Genomic DNA, 19,361 nt, shown 5'->3' with positions numbered 1-19,361 from the left:
TTATAGTTGAATAACATTTTTTTATGTTATAAATGTAATTTTTGTTATTTAAATTTAAATTTCATTTCTTAAGCTTTTAATGTATGGTTAACTTCTTTTTCTTTTTTTTTTAATTTTTAATTGCGACAATATATTTTAAAATGATTTGACATTATTAAATTCCATTTAAACAAAAAACTATCTTACAAAAAGTATGTTTAAAATGATATAGAAATTTTATACATTTGATATTTTGCAATTAAGTTATGTATTTTTAAATCTTTGAAACTAAAAAGTCTAAATGTGTATATTTTAGTGTGTTTTTTTTTATCGTAAGCACGTCCTTCCATTAACTGAGACAATTAATTTTAAATAACTTAAATTTTAAATTATTTTATAAAACTACTTTTAATTAAAATAACTTTGAAATTAAAACTACAAAATTATCAAATTTGCTTTAATGTCTAACTTTAAAATATTTTTTAGGTCAATCACACATCAAGTTATACGTAAACTAAATGTGACTTTTTAAAGTAGTTTTCTTTTTTCACAAAATTAGCAAAATTTTCTAGTGGATTACAATATACAAATATTGGTACTAAACTTTTTTTCTGAATTAAATTATGCGAAAATATTGAATATAAATTAGCAAACTAAATATGATAAATTTACTTATTTATTTGTTTTGGATATTTAAGAGTTTTTTGTAATAAAAGAGATTATTTAAAAGAAATTCAAAACGACACGATACCTATTTTTTCGAATATTCCACTCGCAAAAGCTTCAGGTATACTACGTTCACGAAAAAAAAAAAGAAATTTAATATTCAAGAAGATAACACAAGGTTATGAATTTCAATACTTTTCATTTAGAAGATTAAGAAATTATATATTTTCAATTAATTTAACCGCTAAAATATAAAATGTACGCTATATATCAAATTTTGAAAAAAAAATATATTTAAAAAAATATTTTAAAGAAAGCAAACTTTTATTTATATAAATAAAATGTCGCGTAATTTTGAATTAATATAACTGCTTAGACATAATTAATACAAGTTAAACTTTTAATACAACTGCATGCGTAAAAATAAGTTTTTTTTTTTTTCACTAAAAATTATTATATAACGCAATAATTTATGAGAATTAGACTAATATATTAGAAAACAAATTTTAGATGCGATTGATTGACAAGTAAAAGGTTATACGTTCAATACTAAATTTAGATTTTTATTATATTTTGTTTGTATTCAAAATACCCACGATATTTCAGAGAGTTGTTTGTTATATACGAAAATCATGACGACTTTCCTGAAAACCAAAATCCAAAATTAAACAGTGAAAACTTATATAAATATATAGTGGATTACTATTTATTAGATGATAAATAAATTGATTAGAGTATTTTTTTTTAATAAAATATAAGTAAAGCAGAAAGAGCTTGTTGTCGTTATAAATAAAAATGTAATAAATTATAAGAAAAATCATATGGATGTTAAAGAAATATTTTTATTTGATTGGATCCTATATTTTATATTTTTATTAGAACGTGAATGAAACGTTATGTATAATTTATAAGGGAATAGAAGGATCATAGGCGGTTGAGTTTGGAGGAACGATTACGCAAATGAAATGAAAGGAAACTCGAGTGTAGACTTACTTCAGCTATTATTGTAGACTAACTAACTACGTTTATTTATTTCATTTCTCAATTGCAAAAATATATATTCAAAGAGAAGAAGAAGAAGGTGCGAGCAGAGGAAAGCGAAAATGGCATCGGAATCGAGTCAAAGTTCCAATCCTTCTTGGTTTACGCCTAAAAGGTCCTTCTTCTCATAAACCTACGTTTGCTTTTCACTGTTTCTGTTTTGCAACTCGAAATTCGTAACGATACATGATTCACTGATTGATTTGGTGTTTAAACGAACTAGACAAGGCTAATTAATTAGTTAATTAGTTAATTAATTAATACATGTGATGTGATGATTGCAGGCTTCTCATGATATTTTGTATTATTAACATGCTAAACTATGTGGATCGAGGAGCTATTGCCAGTAACGGTGTAAATGGAAGTCTTGCAACTTGTACTGACTCCGGTATTTGTACTGGTGGCAGTGGAATTCAGTAAGCTCTGATTCTGCTAAACTCTATTTTACTACTGATTGTTGTTTTCGTCTTATTGTAGCACGATTTATTACATTTCAGGGGGGATTTTAACTTGAACAATTTTCAAGATGGTGTTCTGTCATCTGCATTTATGGTTGGACTCCTAATTGCTTCTCCAATATTTGCTTCTCTGGCCAAAAGGTACATTGCTTCTTGTTGCATGAGCTTTTGCCTGCTTCTCATGTTATTTATGCTTATGGATTAACTATGACATCAAGCTCATCACGTCTCCATGATTAGTTGTTGTAACTTTATATGGTGTGGATGTAGTGGTAATAGTTGTAGGTACTGCATTCGTATTAGCATGAGCTGAGGGCTAGCTTATAAATTCAACAGCAAAAATAAAATATCAGAATATCCTTCTAATCTTGGGGTTATTTTTGTGACTCAATATTCACAGACCTCTTACTGCTTATCTACACTTGTGTAGCTTGTCTTCTCATTTCTTGCTCTTTTGAAATTCGTGACTGAACACAAGCCTGTCTTGTCAACTAAATGGTTCAAATCCTCCTACAAATGTACAGTGCAATAGAAATTTCACTTCTCACTTCCAGTTTGGTTAATACAAATCATAGATGGAGGAGAGTTCTACGGTCATTTCTATTTATTATAAGCTAATTGACGCTATTTTGGTAATCTTGTTGAAAATCACACATCGATTACAAATTAAGCCAAATTATATATATATATATATATATATATATATATATATATATATATATATATATATATATATATATATAAATGAGGCATAATCTCATCTTACAAACAAGTTTTGTGAGATTGAGTTAAGTATAAACCCATTTACTAAGATAGTATAAGAACCATTTAGTGCCTATCATAATCAAGTTAGACTATTACGAATTTGGAGAGATTATAATATATAATTAGGTGCAATCCTTACCTTATCCACCTATCAATTGAATTCTATAAATTAAAGTGGAATGAAGTGATGCCAGATTTCAGCATGTTTGCCTTGCTTGGATGCATGACATTTTGTTAAGAAGTTATGTTAAAAATGCATAAACAATGGGAAACTGATAATTTGAGTCATGCTCTTCAAAAAGGCTTAGGCAGCTCAAAGTAGGATTAAATATTTACAACCTCCATGTTTCTTTCCCCTTTCATTGAATGGTGATTAATGCATTTTCATGTTTGCAGTCACAATCCATTTCGGCTTATTGGTGTTGGATTGTCTGTTTGGACATTTGCGATAGCTGGATGTGGTAGTTCGTTTGATTTTTGGTCTATTGCAATATGCCGAATGTAAGGGAATGTTTCAGTGCTTTCAACATTATAAAGCCTTGAGCCCTTGATAGTTCACCAATTTCTCATGCCATATTTTGATTTGAGACTCACAGCAGCTTTTTTGCAGGCTAGTTGGGGTAGGTGAGGCTTCCTTCATAAGTCTTGCAGCACCATTCATAGATGACCATGCCCCTGCTGCACAGGTTTGACCTATTTCTTTATTCCCCCTTCAGTTCCTTCATAATTAGTTGAAACTTTTCCTTCATGAATACAGTGTTGCAGATTAAGTGTTTTTTTTTTATGACAGAAAACAGCATGGCTTGCTACGTTTTATATGTGCATACCAGCTGGGACTGCTCTGGGCTATGTTTATGGTGGATTTGTAAGACTACATACTTTCATTGTCTAGCTGTGTTAAGATGACTTGTTTCTTTTGTTTGATGGTGTCAACTTGTGGCTTTTGGTTGTGCCTGTTAATTGTGTTGTGTCATTTTCTTGGACTGCTATATATAGGCCTAATAATTGTTGGAATTTTTATCTGTTTAGGTCGAGTTTGGCTTTTATTTATATATGTATAGGGGGGTAAAAGAGGAACACGTTAAATAAAAACATTACTGTGAGATCAGAGGATAAGAGATTTCGTGATAAAAGAAAATTCAACAAAAGAGATAAAAGGAATTAAGCTAAGTTACCCAGCCTTCTAACTAAACATATCCTTAAGGGAAGCCCCTCCCTAAAGATCATGAACTTTGTCAACTAGAAGCCAAACACCTAATTCTATCTCAAAGAAGCTGTTCGCTAGTTGGACTCTTCTTTAAGATAAAAGAATTGTGTTCCAATCACATGTACCAAAGAGTGGCATAAACAGCACATTGCCACGTTAGCATTCCACACATTCTAATTGTAGTCACACTAAACAATGCATAACTTAATGCAAAAGGGCACAAGATTCTCAAGGAAACTGCATTCTGTTTGCTTTCCAAGGCAACGTTCTTTGAAATCAACTTGCTAAGACCCAAGCTGCCTTCTTTCTTAGGATGACTGCATATCCACAAGTTCACCAAGTTGTCATGTTTCATATCGGCTGTACCTAACCCCAGAAAAAATTCATGACCTGGGCTGCAAAACAAAGATAGGTAGTACAGAGGAATCCTGCACCGATAAACTTGAATGGGAATAATATATTGCCAGGAGAAAATTAATCACCTTTTCAGATCTCAAGCTGCTTAGAGATTTTCTTCATATTGGGTGGATTACCTGATGAGTAAACACTCAAATATTAAGAGGCTGCTTCAAGGTAGGTAATCTGTAGTGGTGCTAATGCAGAATTACTTTGATAGTCTACATAAACACCAGCCAAAATACTGATTGACATCAATCAAACCTTGAAGAAATTTCAAAAAGATTGAAAGTGAAAGGATTCAGAAAGTTTCTTCATTCTTTTCTGATAACAAAATGGTATGTTAGTTGCATTCTTTTCAATGCAAGGGAGAAAGACAGTTTGATCCTTGCAAACGATAGTTGAATGTGAAGGATTAAGTATATTTGATGGACTTCATGTGGAGAGCTAATAATGTATATCAGCCATATTCCCAAATTAAATAGCCATATTTTCTGGAAAAGCATTTTTTGTTCTGTTATACCCTTATCTAAGGTATTGCAAGCTTAAAACTTGTACTCAGCTTTTATATTTATTATATTAGTTGGCTTTTGGTCGATGTTACCATATCTTAAGCATTGTTCAGTGATAATTTAAAATCAATCAGCTTCAAGTTTTCAAATAACTTGTAGGTTGGAAGTCAATTTAACTGGCGTGTAGCATTCTGGGTTGAGGCAATTTTGATGCTTCCTTTCCCCATTTTGGGTTTTGTAACGAAGCCTTTGCAATTGGAAGGTGGCCATTTTCTTCTCTTTGATGTGTTTCAGAATATCCTTAATTTTTTGAATCCCTGTCACAGTAATATAGTATTTAACTTTTAATGTAGGTTTTGCACCCTTGGAATCCAAACACACACCGACGTCTATTGAAACAAATGATTCAGAAACTGGAGGTATTCTTGATTCTTTTATCTATTACTATGTAATTTATTATCTATATTTCCTTGTAATCTTTTTGAAATTTATGGGATATTATCTTCCAATATTGTTTTCATAATAGCAGCTATGGAGAAAATTTGAAGACTGGACAAATTTCATAAAGAAAAAAAGTTTGAAAAAACATCAATGCTAATAAATATAAGAGAATGGGATGTCTTTACTTCATATAGAAGTAAATAAGGATCTTATGTTTTTCTCTGGTATGTCTCTAAGCTATGTTAGTGGTTATAAAAATATTGAACACACTTTAAGTCACTATTTTGCAATATGTCCAAACCATTTAAAAGCTGTGCTCTGATGAATTATTTATTTTAGAGGAGGGGGGATTGCAATAGTACAACAAAACCTTATTACACAATGCAGGGTGACTACTTGGAATGTATAGCTTAGATATTCCATGTTTAATCACCTTCTCTGATAATTTCATATTGTTCTTAAATATTGGGACCAAAGTGCTCCTCCACACATTTTACATTTTCTGAGATATCAAAATTCTGTTAAATAGCTTAGTGAGCCAAGCAATATCTTGTTCACCTACACACTTCCAAACTTCAGCAGGATTACCATTATCTATTCTTTTAAGGTTTTCCTCTACCTCTCCAACGTGTACTCTACTGATTATTAGATATCTTATAGATATCTTATCTTTATCTTTAGTTAGTTTGTTATTATTTCTTATTTGTATTTTGGACTTAGTCTATTTTGACTATGCACTTCCCTTCATATCTGTGTTCCATTTATATAGAATATTTGCATTTTTGGTGTAGCAAATAATTTCTGTTCTCAATGTTAGAGGTTTCTGTTATAGGTGATGACATGCTTGCTGAAGATCAAGCCTTGCTAAGAGGATCCAAGTAAGTGGCACTATTGCTTTTGATTTTCTGAATTTTGAACCCCTTCTCTCTTTGGTATTTGTTGTTTAGTTTGTGTTTGCTTTCCTATTTCTGGTGCCAAGCTGAGGGATATTTAGAAGTTAGCCTTAGAACTCAACTCAACTCAACTCCACTAAATCATTTTGTAAGGTGAAGAGTCTCCAAACTTTATAAGTTCCATTTGAAACATACATTTAGTCGATGTGAGACCAGATCATCATCCTTGAGGTTGCACTTAAGGCAACCCTCAATGAGATTAACTTTGGTGAAGTGGGGGTGACTCAAATTAAGGCAACTTTCCAACAAAAATCTGAAGTTTAAGCATTAAATTTGTCTTGTGTACATTAAAGAGAGCAAGAAAATTAAAGTTGGAGACAAAATTCAACTACCATTTATGATGGATTGTCTCGGCAGTTGGAAGAGCAGACAGTGTCACTTGAAGCAATCATCCAACTTCTTAGTGTATTTAATCTGCCGGCAATGCTCTAAACGGGAATGCTTTCAGTTCACGCAGAGCAGTTTTGGTACTACTACAGATTGACAGCTGCCAGGAATCAGGGTGGTAGAATGACAAAGATAGAATACAAACAGATAGAAAAGAAGAGACAAAAACATACTAACCCGTGGACCATACATAATGGAATACGGGAAATGTCATTCCTGTACTTGGTGTCTTGTTTTATTTTTTCTAAAATCTCAATGCTTTGTTCATAATATAACTAAAGAAGAGAGAAGAAAATCATCATCAAATATTATTACACTCCTGCTCCTACTTTTAAGGAAGTTTTCTTTTAAACTTTATACACACATACATATATTATGGTGAAAAGGCAGTTTTCCACTCACATAATAGATATTACGGTTCCCCAACTAAAGTTCTTGTGCATTTGAGATTCCCTTATGATTATGGTCAGAATAGATTGCTAAAGTTGTTGCTTCACCTGATATCTGGTATTTGAGTAAAGCATTACTTTTCTTCCTTATGATTGTCAGGTCAACATCCAAATTGTGGGATCAATTCACCATCTTTTCAAAAGATGTACAGGAGCTCTTGCATGACCAAGTGTATGTTGTAAATGTTCTAGGTACTTCTTTTCCCTACCTGCAGACAAATACTTTCTTTCATTTCTTTCCTGACTATGGCTGTTGTTTAAGAAAATTGGAACATTTTTATAATAGTTCAATGTAATGCACAATAAATGTAATGAATTTCTGTTTTGAGAATTTGATATTTGTATTTTCAATTTCGAACTATGGTATTTGCTTTTTTACATGAGAATTTAAATATTGCCAGGGTACATATCGTACAATTTTGTTATTGGAGCTTATTCATATTGGGGTCCAAAGGCAGGATACAACATTTATCATATGGTATTCTCATATTTACCCAATAAATTTATGACTTCTTCATATTAAATGTTAGAAAAAAATATTTCCAAAGGCATTATTTTGAAGATTTTATTGAAAAGTTGGTTTTTGAAACAACCTTGTGCTGTTGATTGATGAACCTCACCTATTGGGACAAAACTTGGTTGTTATTGTTGCTATAGAAACTGGATCAAAGAGTGAAAGAAGAGGAAGTTTACAAAGATAAAAGAGCCAACACCGCATATTTCTTTCAAAAGAAAATCTTACGGAAAACAATAACTCTGGCTCTTCAAGGGTCTTGTGTCCTCCCACATATATTTCTATTCCCCCCCCTTATTCTCTAGACCCCAAAAGTATTTATACAAACCTATCTTATTCATTAACTAGCTCTATTGTCATGGTAACTGACTCCCAATTACTTATAATTACATCAAATGGCTCTATTCCCATTTTCAGCACTTCTTCTCCCATAGAGCTTTGTAATAGGTCGTATTCTATCATTGTACTTATAATTTGGGGTTGATTTTAACTCCACCCTACAAAAGTAACTTGTAGAATAAGTTATATTTCACTTACATACAATATTTAGTTATAAAATTAGCAATGTAGGATCTTCAATATTCCATCATATTGAGGACTGAACGTCTACAATGTAAAGTTTGCAAGATTGGACATTTGTGAGTGGTTCAATAATGACTTGATAGGGGGTGACCTATTAAACTTAACAACAATCACTATGATACCTTTTAACTTGGTTATATCACTACACTAGTCAATGTGGAATCCCTAAACCCTTTCATGCCGATGATTGGACCTTTGAGGTGGTCCAATAAGATAGTGAGTAGTCCCTAGCTGTTGTAGGATCTCCATCATTTATTGTTGGAAAGCAATCTTAAGGGTGGTCACTTTTAGCTCTTCTTAATTACAACCTCAAGGGTGGTGGTTCACATTGACTAGAGATATGGTTTACGAGATCTATAATAAAGCTTGGTTAATTCTCATCTTACAATATGATTTTGTGGGTTTAAGTTAGACCCTAAACTAAAATTCTAAAATGGTGCAAGAGTCTACCCTACATGCATTGTTGGGTCATTTGCATTTGTCATATCACATTCCATGCCAAGAGCCTTGGGGTGAGGGAGAATATTGGAAAATTGCTTTAAGTGTGATCATCCATGGCCTGCCTTATTTGTTGTCTCACTGTGGATTGTGTTAATTACTTTGTCAAGGGTTGTGGTTTAGTCTCTCGTTGACTAGAGATATGACAAAGAGAAATTATAAAGTTTGAACAAACCTCACCTTACAATTTAGTTTTGTGAGGGTTAGGTCCTAAATCCAAATTCTAAGTCTTATAATTTAAACATTGTTTGTTTTACATATAGCATTGGGGTCCTTTGTTGAAATTTGCTTCTTTGACAGTGCTTTTTTTTGATAGAGTAATGCTGACTTGTTGTTTGGAGGCATGACAATTGTTTGTGGGATTTTGGGGACATTAGCTGGAGGCTTGTTTCTTGACAGGATATCTTCAACCATCTCTAATTCTTTCAAGGTATACTCAGTTGATTTACATTTATTTATAGTGTGAGATGAGTCAAATGACTCATAATTCCATTTGTTGTACACTTTTGACTGGAAAACGTATCTTTAAGGTGTTAGATTTCTTGGATTTGGATGAAAGCTTGACCTAGGTGCTAGAGGTTCAGTTTCATCAGTAATAGTAGTATAAATAGTCTAGAATTTGTAGGTTATTTGTTCTTTTACAATGTACACGAGTCTTCCGAACCCATTTTCTACCGATATGAATATTAAAATTGGATCAGAGATCATAACAAGTTTGTATAATGGTTCAAGTTTGTATTAAAATTGGACAAGTTCAAGATTTCTATATCTTTCATGAGAAATTTTATTTTATATCATTGATCTATTCTCAAATCTATAATGGTTCAATTCTATTTTATATAGAAGTGGTTAAGAATTTTACAGTTACATGTTCTGGTCTTCTTTTCCTTTGTCTTGAATTTGACTCTGTTCTGTCTATGTAAGGGTGGTATACACTATGAAATTTTTTTGTGTTATTTCATTTCTTCTTTGGATTCCCTGTGTTGCCATTGCAGCTTCTTTCTGGAGCAACATTTCTCGGAGCAATCTTCTGCTTCATTGCTTTCCTTTTCAAGAGCTTGTCTGGTTTCATAGTCTTCTTCTCTATGGGTGAACTACTGATTTTTGTCACTCAGGTAATTTTATGAATCACTCAGAAGATTAAATTTTCCTCTCTTAAAAGTAGGAATGGCAATTGGATCGATTTATCCACTAACCATCCAAATTTAATGGCTTGAATCACCATTTGTTAATTTATCGATGTTGAACCATCCAACACATTTTGGCAATCTATTAGGTCAAGTAGTCCAAAATCAGTGGTTTGAAGTATTTAAGGGTCGAGTTTTGGACTTAAATAGTGTTTTAGTGCTAGAATGTTTAAATAAAGAACTTCATTTAGGAGAAATGTTTTTCTTTTAAAAAAAACATAACACACTTTAAATGGATGGATTGGATATCTGTTCATGAAAAGTAGTTAATGGGATTGGTTTGATGGTTTTTTTAATTAAATAACTTATGGATGGACTGATTTATATTGTTTGGTTTGTAAATGTTTAGTTTCCATGTTCTGTTGAAATTATGGGAGCTAATCATTTTCAAACTGAAGATTCTAACAGATTCAATATGACATTTCCAGATTTCCTTCATTGATAAAATGTTTTTGGCGAGAAATCTGATCATTTAAAATAGTCTCAATTTGTTTTCTTTAATTGTATTCTTACTTTATTAATGTAGTCTCAATTTTTGGCGTCATTGGTTTAATATTTGGTTGGTTATGATACTATATTTGTAGGCTCCTGTAAATTATGTCTCTCTCCGATGTGTAAAACCTAGTTTGAGGCCACTGTCCATGGCTATATCTACAGTTTCAATCCATGTCTTTGGTGATGTGCCTTCCTCACCACTCGTTGGAGTCCTGCAGGTAACACCTAAGATTTTCGTGATGTTTTATAGCTGTGCTTTGGTATACTCTTATAACTGGATATTGCTATAAATTGTATTAGATGATTATTTGCTCCATGAAAGTAGTGTGCTAGTGAAGTTCATATTATCCACTATGGTCTTTTTCAGTAAGCTGGCTATGATCTGTTGTAAAAAGTAAGTTTGTATTATCAATCAACTTAGATTCTGGGAGAATATTTTAGACTGGCTGGAAATGCTCCAGTGAAACTAGCGCTCTGCAGAATAATACTTATACAAAAGCTGATTATATAGATAATGATTACTGAAGACAATTCACAGGATAAAAATAATGGGCTAACGTTTTTAATCCTATTTCCTGTACAGGCTTCTGGGAGAAAATATTTTAGACTGGCCGAAAATGCTCCTGTGAAACGTGCACTCTGCAGAATAATACTTATACACGAGCTGATTATATAGATAATGATTACTGAAGACAATTCACAAGATAAAAATAATGGGCTAAAGTTTTTAATCCAATTTCTTATGTTACAATGCATCTAGCCTTCTTTGTTAGTGGGATAGTCATTCAAGTGTGTAGTTCTCAGCAAATCACAAGAATGTTGTATGTTCACTTGATTTTATTTATTATGTGACACGTTTTTTTAACTGTCTTAGTGGTGAGTACACCCTCCCCAGTCCTCACATGAGGAGAATTTCATTGGGTTACCCTTTGTTCTTTCTGGCTGCCCCTTTCTCAACTTGCCTCTCCTTGTTGATGTGAAGGGGCTTCTAGTTTTCATCTGTTAGAAGACAACTAGTATGCCACTTCATTGTCTATTACAAAAATGTAGTGAGAACACATTCCTGTTGTACTCTATTGTCCAGATATGCTGACTTTATATTCTTGGCATATTTAGCCTTTTTCATGCATATAATTTAGTTTAAAGCGTTGTTTTGACTCTAAGCAAATTGGTTTTCCTGGGCAGGATCATATTAACGACTGGAGGAAGACATCACTTTGTTTAACATCCATTTTCTTTCTTGCTGCTGTTATATGGTTCATAGGTAAATGGCTGCTATGGTTGCGATTTGCTATTCTTTAATACTTTCTGGTATTCATTTAAGTTACAATAGTTTTGGATTAATTTCTTCAGAATACATGAAGGACACGCAGATGTTGTGCATGTGTATTTGTGTGTTTATCTTTCATATTGAAAATAAAATGATAACATCAAGTAGGAAGATGCAGAGAATTCTCAACCACAACCTCTAGTCCTCTACATTCTCAAGGACCAGTAGAATTAATCATTCCTTTTCTTTTAGCATTTGGAGAACTATAAATCATAAATGAAAATAAATGCCAAATTTAGCTATTTATTTTATGCTGCAATTAACCTGAAGTGTTAATTTTAATCAGTATGTTGCAGTAAAGATTCATGGTGGTTGATACACTTCGTGGATATATAAATTTATGATTGAGTGATGATGCCCAAGAATTGTTAATTGACCACCAACGCGCCAATTATTTAACAATAACATCAGGAAAATTGATTTGAATAGCTTGAAGACAAGTAAAGTTATGCTGTTGAAAGTAGACATACGGCTGAACTATATTTAATTAATCAGTCCTATTAAATATTACAGGAATCTTTATGAAAAGTGTTGACGTATATGACAAAGATGATGAGGAGCGATCTGCCACATCTAGAAGAGGGAAACTGACACCATTGATTGAAGAGAACAGAGATGCATCGAGTGAAATCTAATTTCCCTGTCAGTAGTACTAATGCTGTGCTTCAAGTGTATATTAACTTCAATAGTGAGAAGGGTAAAAGTCGATAGCATCTTTACTACAACGAATCATGTGGTAAAAGGGTGGACAATGGTTTTGATAATGTCATGTTATCATTACAAAAGGATATCGAACTTTACTTTATGTTTGAAAAGAGTTGTTTATTCTTTCACGGTCAATTTGTTGCTCCTTGTAAATTTGTAATTATCCAGTCTTACCATGAAAAATAAACCAACGGATATTTTGTTCTAGGAGTGTTTACTAAAGCAGGTTAGGTTTCGTGGTTTTTATGCTGTTCCTCTAAAATTGTAGAAAGGTGAGTACCAAAGTCTACGAACATTTTTTTTTCTATTTCTTGGTTACCGAGGGACAATTTTTAAAGACGTATGAAATTTAATACTGGAAACAATAGCAAAAGATTGGAACAAATTCGATAGAAAATGGAATTTAGATTGGAGATAGTGGTAATTCTTTATATGTGGATTGGGTCTATGTCTTATTTGTGTTATCTTTTTCATGATTTTTCTTTTCAAAAGACTCGCACATTATTCAATGTTAAGCTACAACAAAATTAAGAAGTTGTTTATTTTGTAAATAAAAATAAATTAGGTTATAAATTATTATGTTGTCTATGTGAAATTCAAAAAAAAAAAAAAAGAAAAACATATCTAAAGATGATGTGAGAGAAAATGTAATAGTAAATTAAAAACTAAAACGACTATGTGTAAGGGTCTGAAAAATATAAGGTCATTGGGTTATTTGTGGAGGCAGTCAGGCTCATTGAGTTAAGGGTACCTTAGCCTTAGAAGGGAGTTTTTCAAAAGTCAGATTTCACTAGTCAATCTCCCATTCTCTCTCTAGAACACAGATTTTTATTTTTCTCTGAACCTTGTTTCACCTTCTCTTTACCCTTTCTCAAATTTTCACCATTGCATTTTTAAATAGGTGATGCCCTCACGTTCTCGGAGTCGAGAGCTTCCAATCCATCCAATTAGTTTCTCGTCTCTCAGTTGATAAGGTAATTTTTCCTTCCTCTGCACCCTAGGATTTTACTCATGCAAAGGTTTTGCCTTGCAAGTGACATTCTTTTTATTTTCTCTTATTCTACCTAGCTCTAAGAGTTGTTCTCTACCACCAATATTGTGGTTTGTAGGTTTGTTGCGTTCTGTTGGGTAAGGCACTGTTAGGGCGTCTCAATTAAGCTATATTGTGAGAACCAAAAAGGTAAGGGGAGTTGACATTGTTTTGTTGTTGTGTTAGTTATGATTCTGTAAATTATGGGAATGAGTATATGTGTTAGGCGAGCAACTAGATTGATTATTGTGTATAATGAATTGAAGTAAATATATGCTCGTACATTGTTTTCTTGGGTGTCTTCGTCTTATGTTATAACATGGATTAGGGTTTAGAAAAGAAAATGAATATAATAAAGGTTGAGTACTAAAATCAGAGGTAATGGTTTTGGTGTTACAGAAATAAATGGGGCTGTCGAAGCCATGCGGTTTCGTAAAACTAAGAGTAAAGGGTTTCATTAATTCTTTATAGTATCATCAGTGGGTTATTTATTGTATGAATGTGCAGGGTAATTATATTTTGGGATGTGTTTACAATTTTAATGGTTAATAGAAGGCTTAAATGTTAGGAGGAAATTTGTATACATTGAGTACCCAGTTTTAAAAATGTATACATTGAGTTCCCATGTTTTGCAATTTGTATCAATTCTATCCTATTCGTTTAATGGTGTAAAAATAGATAAAGTTAAATTGACTATACATGTGAAGTGTGCAAAAAATGGAGACGTGGCATTTAATTGAGCTAGAATCCGTTAATGTGGCAGCCAACTGCAATGTTCCACTGAACGGGAAATGCTCCTCACTCTCCTTCCTCAAGAACGACAACCTCGTGTTGTCAGATGTCAGACGACGTTTGAGACACCAAGACTTTGTTGGAGAAGCCCTTGGAGTTGCATTTGCACCACACCGAGAATAGACCAATAGAAGCTATGTTTTGTGGGAAAGCTTTAATTTTCCCACTGATACACTCCTCCCGTTTCATCACCCAAGGACATCACCCAGCTTCTTCTTCCATGTTTTTTGTTTGTCTTTCTCAATTTTTTTTTAATTCAGTGATCTTTTGGGACTTAAAGTTTGTGCAATGTTGGGAATTTCGGGAAGCAATGAGGGTTTTTTAGATTGATGCAAGTGGTGTGGTAAGGTTCTCTTTGTGGTGGTTCAAACGCAGGGTTTTGATTTGTCATTCAATTTGTTGAATTGAATTTGGTTTTGAAGTGTTTTGACCCAGTTTGATCTCTAGGGTTCTCGGTGATGGGGCAGTTGAGATTTGATTGTGCGTGCATTGTGTGAATTTTGTGGTGAGTGAAATTGGGGCTTAAGGTAATAGTGTTTGGGTTGAAAGTTGCTTCTTTCTTTGGGGGCTTAATGTTGTCGGGATGTTCTGTGGTGAGTTTGTTGTGATTGACAGAGGTTGAGATTGTTGATTTGGGGTTGAATGATATGGGGAAGGAGAGCGGTAGTGCAGTGGCGATTTCGGTTGCGAGCAGCGGTGACGAGGGCGACAACCCTCTTCGAAGAGAATTTTTCACGTTTGTCGGCAACGGAGATGGTGATGTTCGCTTGGGCAACCTGCAAAATGAAGCTGAGAGATGGGAGAAAGCCTTGAAGATGGGAGACAACCTTGAAGACGAAAACTTTTTCTTTTTTACTGTTGTCTCCCTTGCGTAAAGGAAGATGCAAGGCAGCGTTGAAGTGGTGGCTGCCACATCAACGAGCTGCCACATCAACGACACGTGACCATTTCTCACCCACCTCACATGTATAGTGAGTTTAATGTTATCTATTTTAACACCGTTAAACGAATAGGATGGAATTGATACAAATTGCAAAACATAGGGATTCAATGTATACATTTTTAAAACCGGCTACTCAACTGAAAATTTCCTCCTAACATAGAGACCAAGTAAGCATTTAAGCCTTAATAGAAAGTTAGTAGGGTAAGTTTAAGAAATTGGAATAGGGTAATGATTACATGGAGAGTCTCTTATTGGTGCAACAAAAGTTTTGGTGGAAATAATATAAAATATTTTTTTAAATGGATGAAGTTTGAACTTACCTTTGTAATTTCATGTAAAAGTGACAGAATTTGGTGCATTCTCATTTACTTTTCTTTTCATTAAAATCTTGTAGTTGAATGGTATATTAAAATAACATTTTCTCTTATTTTCAAAGTCACGGCAGAAAGCTTAATATGCTATAGCTTTTGTCTTCTTTAATTAGTATTTTGTTTTTTAGATTAACAATATATAATATTTTATATATGTATTTACTGATATTATGTATTAATTAGTCTATGTATTATTTTGGGTTTACTTGATAGGCATATAATGTTTTATTTTAATGAGCTTGTGTGTTGTTATTGAAAAATGGGAGAGAGGTTTCGTAGATTAGTGGAGAAGATTGTATGAATAAAATAAGTGTTGGGTAGTAAAGTCGAGAAATTAATGAACTGTGGGGTCCACTTGAGTGTTTAAAAGGAAATAAAATAAAAGTATGAAAAGTGATGGGTGTTTACGTAAGAATTTATAGGATGAGTTTAGTAAAATAGATTAACCATGTGGGGCCACCTAAGTACATATAACTTAGTTTAATATTTTGGATATAGAGTGGGGTTCGTGAAAGAGTTTTCACAGGACTTAGAAAAATAGGGGTGTGTGTTTAGTAAATAATTGACTATTTTATTTTGGATTGACTTGTCGTTATTTTTTGGTTTTGTAATGATTGTTTTGAGAATGTTTATTATTTAGATTATGTATATGTTTATTTTGGAAAAAGTATATGATTACAAAGTGATGAAAGTACGATCCAAGTGGTAAACCAAGTTCCATCTGTGTAGAATCTCTTGGTGAGATTCTTAGTGTTTTAGAATGAAAGTACGAGCTCAGTCTTGGGAGTCTTCCTGACGCTCCAATGGCCATTTCTTCTCACGTAGAGAGGATTGGACCATGTGATGAGGAGTAGTAGGAGGTCTTAGTCTTGGAGGCTTCTAGTATGCTCCAAGGCGCGGAACATACTAACCTCGTGAGTGTGGCAGGGTGGGGAACCCAAGTTTCATAAGCCACCATGGGTGCATGACCCGTTATAACTCGACTATCATTCTAAAGTCCGAACGAGTCAAGTATAGTATTTAACATGATAGGATGGATGTTTTATCTTGTTTACTGTAAGTTAAACTCTTGTATGTACATGCTCCTATGTTGTATGCTTCTTTTTTTTATATAGTTAGCTCACCCTTGCTTTTCTGTGTTTGTGCCATATATGCGTGTGTTTTCTTTTGCAATGATCTTCTACTAGGATGTGAGCAGAGGAAGATGAGGTTCCACTGGAGACAGGTTTGGAAGGAGCAGATGACACTGCATCTTAGTTTCCTAGGCTTTATTTATTGGTTTAAACCCTTTTTTGATCCCTAAGTTAAGTTCTGATGTTCAGTTTAGTTCTCGCTTTTAAAAATTTCAACCTTTAGTCCTTATGATATGAAAAATGTATCAAATCAGTCCTATTCGTTAACAAATCACAAGTTTTTCATTAAGTGATTTGTTGTTCATAACACCTTCCGTTAACAAATCACAAAATATTAGATACTTAGGTATGAAAACTTGTGATTTATTGTTCATTAAGTGTTGTCATGAGGACTGATTTGATACATTTTTTATATCATAGGGACTAAAGGTTGACATTTTTAAAAGCAGGGACTAAACTGAATATCATAACTTAACTTAGGACCAAAAAAGGGTTTAAACCTTATTTATTTTAACTTAAGTCATTTTGGAAACTTCAATATGTAGAAGTCTTTGTATTTTGGTAGACTCTAGCACTTGAAGTTTTTAATTTCCGAGGTAAAACCTTAACCTTTAACTCCAAGTCTCCTAACTGCTTTATCATATTAAATTTGATGACTTCTTTATTATATCCTGTTCTATATAATTTGGATGTCACACTATGCGAAAAAATATGACACTAAATTAAAAACTGACAAGAACTAGTTAAAATAAAATAAGTAATTTTTTTTTTGAAAGATGTCAACATTTCATAGCTTGACGAGAAAATATCTAAAATGGACTTAACGAATTTTTTCAGTTTTTACATGTCATACACTTTGGCTCAAGATTAAAGGATGCGTATCATCGTAGTTATATAAAGACTAACTCGATATTCAAAAATGGATACAATGTTTAAAGGTCAATCCAACTTCTAGTCTAATCTTTGCTATCTTCTACACATATTTAAATGGTTTATATGATGTCCTAGACCAAGAGGATGCTTTAAGAACATGCTTCTAGTTTAAAATAAATACTCTACACTAAATTTACCCACTCTAACTCAGTTTCACCAATTCTCATGTAAAGTTAAACATCCTAAGAGTCCAAACAAGCCAGAAATGGTCTAACAACAAATTCCAAACTCCTTAATTCAGTCCAAAACTCCTACTTCACAATCTCACTACTTAAAATTCCTAATTTGCACTTAAAACCATTCAAAACACCACCAATGAACTACCACCTATTTTTAGATCAAATTCCAACTAGTTCACAATTCTAACAAGTTTCAATAAACACCACACCAGACTTGAAATACCAAAAAGATAAGTTTAAAATTTTTTATTTATTTTATTAAATTATTTTAAATTTAAAATATTTTTTAAAATTAAAATACTCGATTCATTATTTTTTTTAAAACACTTATCGATTCTAATATTAAAAAATTACAGGTTTTTTTTTTTAAAAAAAAGCATCTGTTAAAGAGATTAATAAAAAAATGTTTTGTATTAACAATATTAATATCATTAAATAAAAGTCTTCCGTTTTCTATATTTTCAAACCATTTAAACGCACTTATTTATTTTTCTTTAAATGTGATGTTTGACTGATATGGTTATTTTTAATTTAATTTTAAAATAGAATTGAGAAAATATGAAATAAAATAAACATTATGAAATTTTAATTTCTTATGCGGAGATATCATACCAAAATTAGACTGTGACTTTTTTTTTTTCATTTTTACTAGTGAAAACTTGAGTATGAATATTTATATTTTGATTACATTAAAATAATATAATTTTAAATATGTATATAAATTTGTAAAATTAATTAAAAAGACATGTGATATAAACTTTAATTAGAACTTATATAAAAAATTTAAATTGAGACCATGAATTTTCATATTTAGTTAAATAAAGAAATTATTTTAATTTATAAATTAAAAAAAAAAAAGTTGCATGATTATGATTCTTGTTACCTCATTAAATAGTCCCAGAGAGTCCAGGTACTGTGTCATTACCTACTCACATAGTACCTGGGATTTGGACAGAAAAGAGTACACATTCATTTCTATTATTTCTATTATTATTCTTTGAACTTGGGATGGCTTCATGTTATCCTATGGTTGGTGACATTCATATTTGTCTATTTGAAAGACACATAACAACCATCTTTAAAAAGGTACTTGCACGATTAGGAATATTTTAGTTGTTTACTTATTAGTGGAAGATTATTTTTATCATGATATCAATATTCCCAATATTTGCTATGGTTTAAGAAAAAAATGAATTAATTAACAGTATTATTGATGAAAATTATTAATTATTAAAAACCTTTTAAAAACTTAATTTTATAAAATTGTGTTTTTATTTAGCCTTATTGTTAAAGTTATTTTTAATTAAATTAATTTTAGTTAAATTTGTAATTTCTTAAGAATATATTTCAATTTATTTTTAAAAAATTATTTATACTTCTATTTTATATCAATTATAGTTTTCAATAAAAAAAAA

General features: G+C 32.0%; 1 protein-coding gene across 4 annotated transcripts; it reads left to right on the top strand.

Moving 5' to 3' along the window:
* Positions 1–1,568: 1,568 nt before the first annotated feature.
* Positions 1,569–12,872, top strand: LOC106777850 (probable sphingolipid transporter spinster homolog 2). 4 transcript variants are annotated; one of them, XM_014665650.2, is made up of 16 exons: positions 1,569–1,801; positions 1,971–2,102; positions 2,184–2,285; positions 3,306–3,410; positions 3,520–3,595; positions 3,700–3,774; positions 5,184–5,286; positions 5,378–5,443; positions 6,298–6,343; positions 7,355–7,446; positions 7,656–7,732; positions 9,165–9,278; positions 9,844–9,963; positions 10,620–10,748; positions 11,716–11,794; positions 12,374–12,872. In XM_014665650.2, the coding sequence occupies exons 1-16, from the start codon at positions 1,749–1,751 to the stop codon at positions 12,493–12,495; spliced, it is 1,491 nt and encodes a 496-aa protein (XP_014521136.1). In that variant the 5' UTR covers positions 1,569–1,748; the 3' UTR covers positions 12,496–12,872. The 4 variants fall into 4 exon arrangements, with proteins under 4 accessions (XP_014521136.1, XP_022631628.1, XP_022631629.1 ...); XM_022775907.1 differs by having other exon boundaries at positions 6,283–6,343; XM_022775908.1 differs by lacking the exon at positions 3,306–3,410 and having other exon boundaries at positions 6,283–6,343.
* The last annotated feature ends 6,489 nt before the right edge of the window (positions 12,873–19,361 follow it).

The sequence above is a fragment of the Vigna radiata genome, chromosome 11, assembly GCF_000741045.1.
Source record: "Vigna radiata var. radiata cultivar VC1973A chromosome 11, Vradiata_ver6, whole genome shotgun sequence".
NCBI classification, from domain to species: Eukaryota; Viridiplantae; Streptophyta; class Magnoliopsida; order Fabales; family Fabaceae; genus Vigna; species Vigna radiata.
The sequence above is the reverse complement of the archived record's forward strand: the minus strand, read 5'-3'. Positions and strand labels throughout refer to the sequence as shown.

Bases quoted from the DNA above. Each gene is read 5' to 3' on its own strand.
- LOC106777850 (XM_022775907.1), top strand. From the start codon at position 1,749: ATGGCATCGGAATCGAGTCAAAGTTCCAATCCTTCTTGGTTTACGCCT. The intron at 2,103-2,183 runs GTAAGCTCTGAT...ATTACATTTCAG, and splicing joins ACTGGTGGCAGTGGAATTCA to GGGGGATTTTAACTTGAACA. The intron at 6,344-7,354 runs GTAAGTGGCACT...TATGATTGTCAG, and splicing joins GCCTTGCTAAGAGGATCCAA to GTCAACATCCAAATTGTGGG.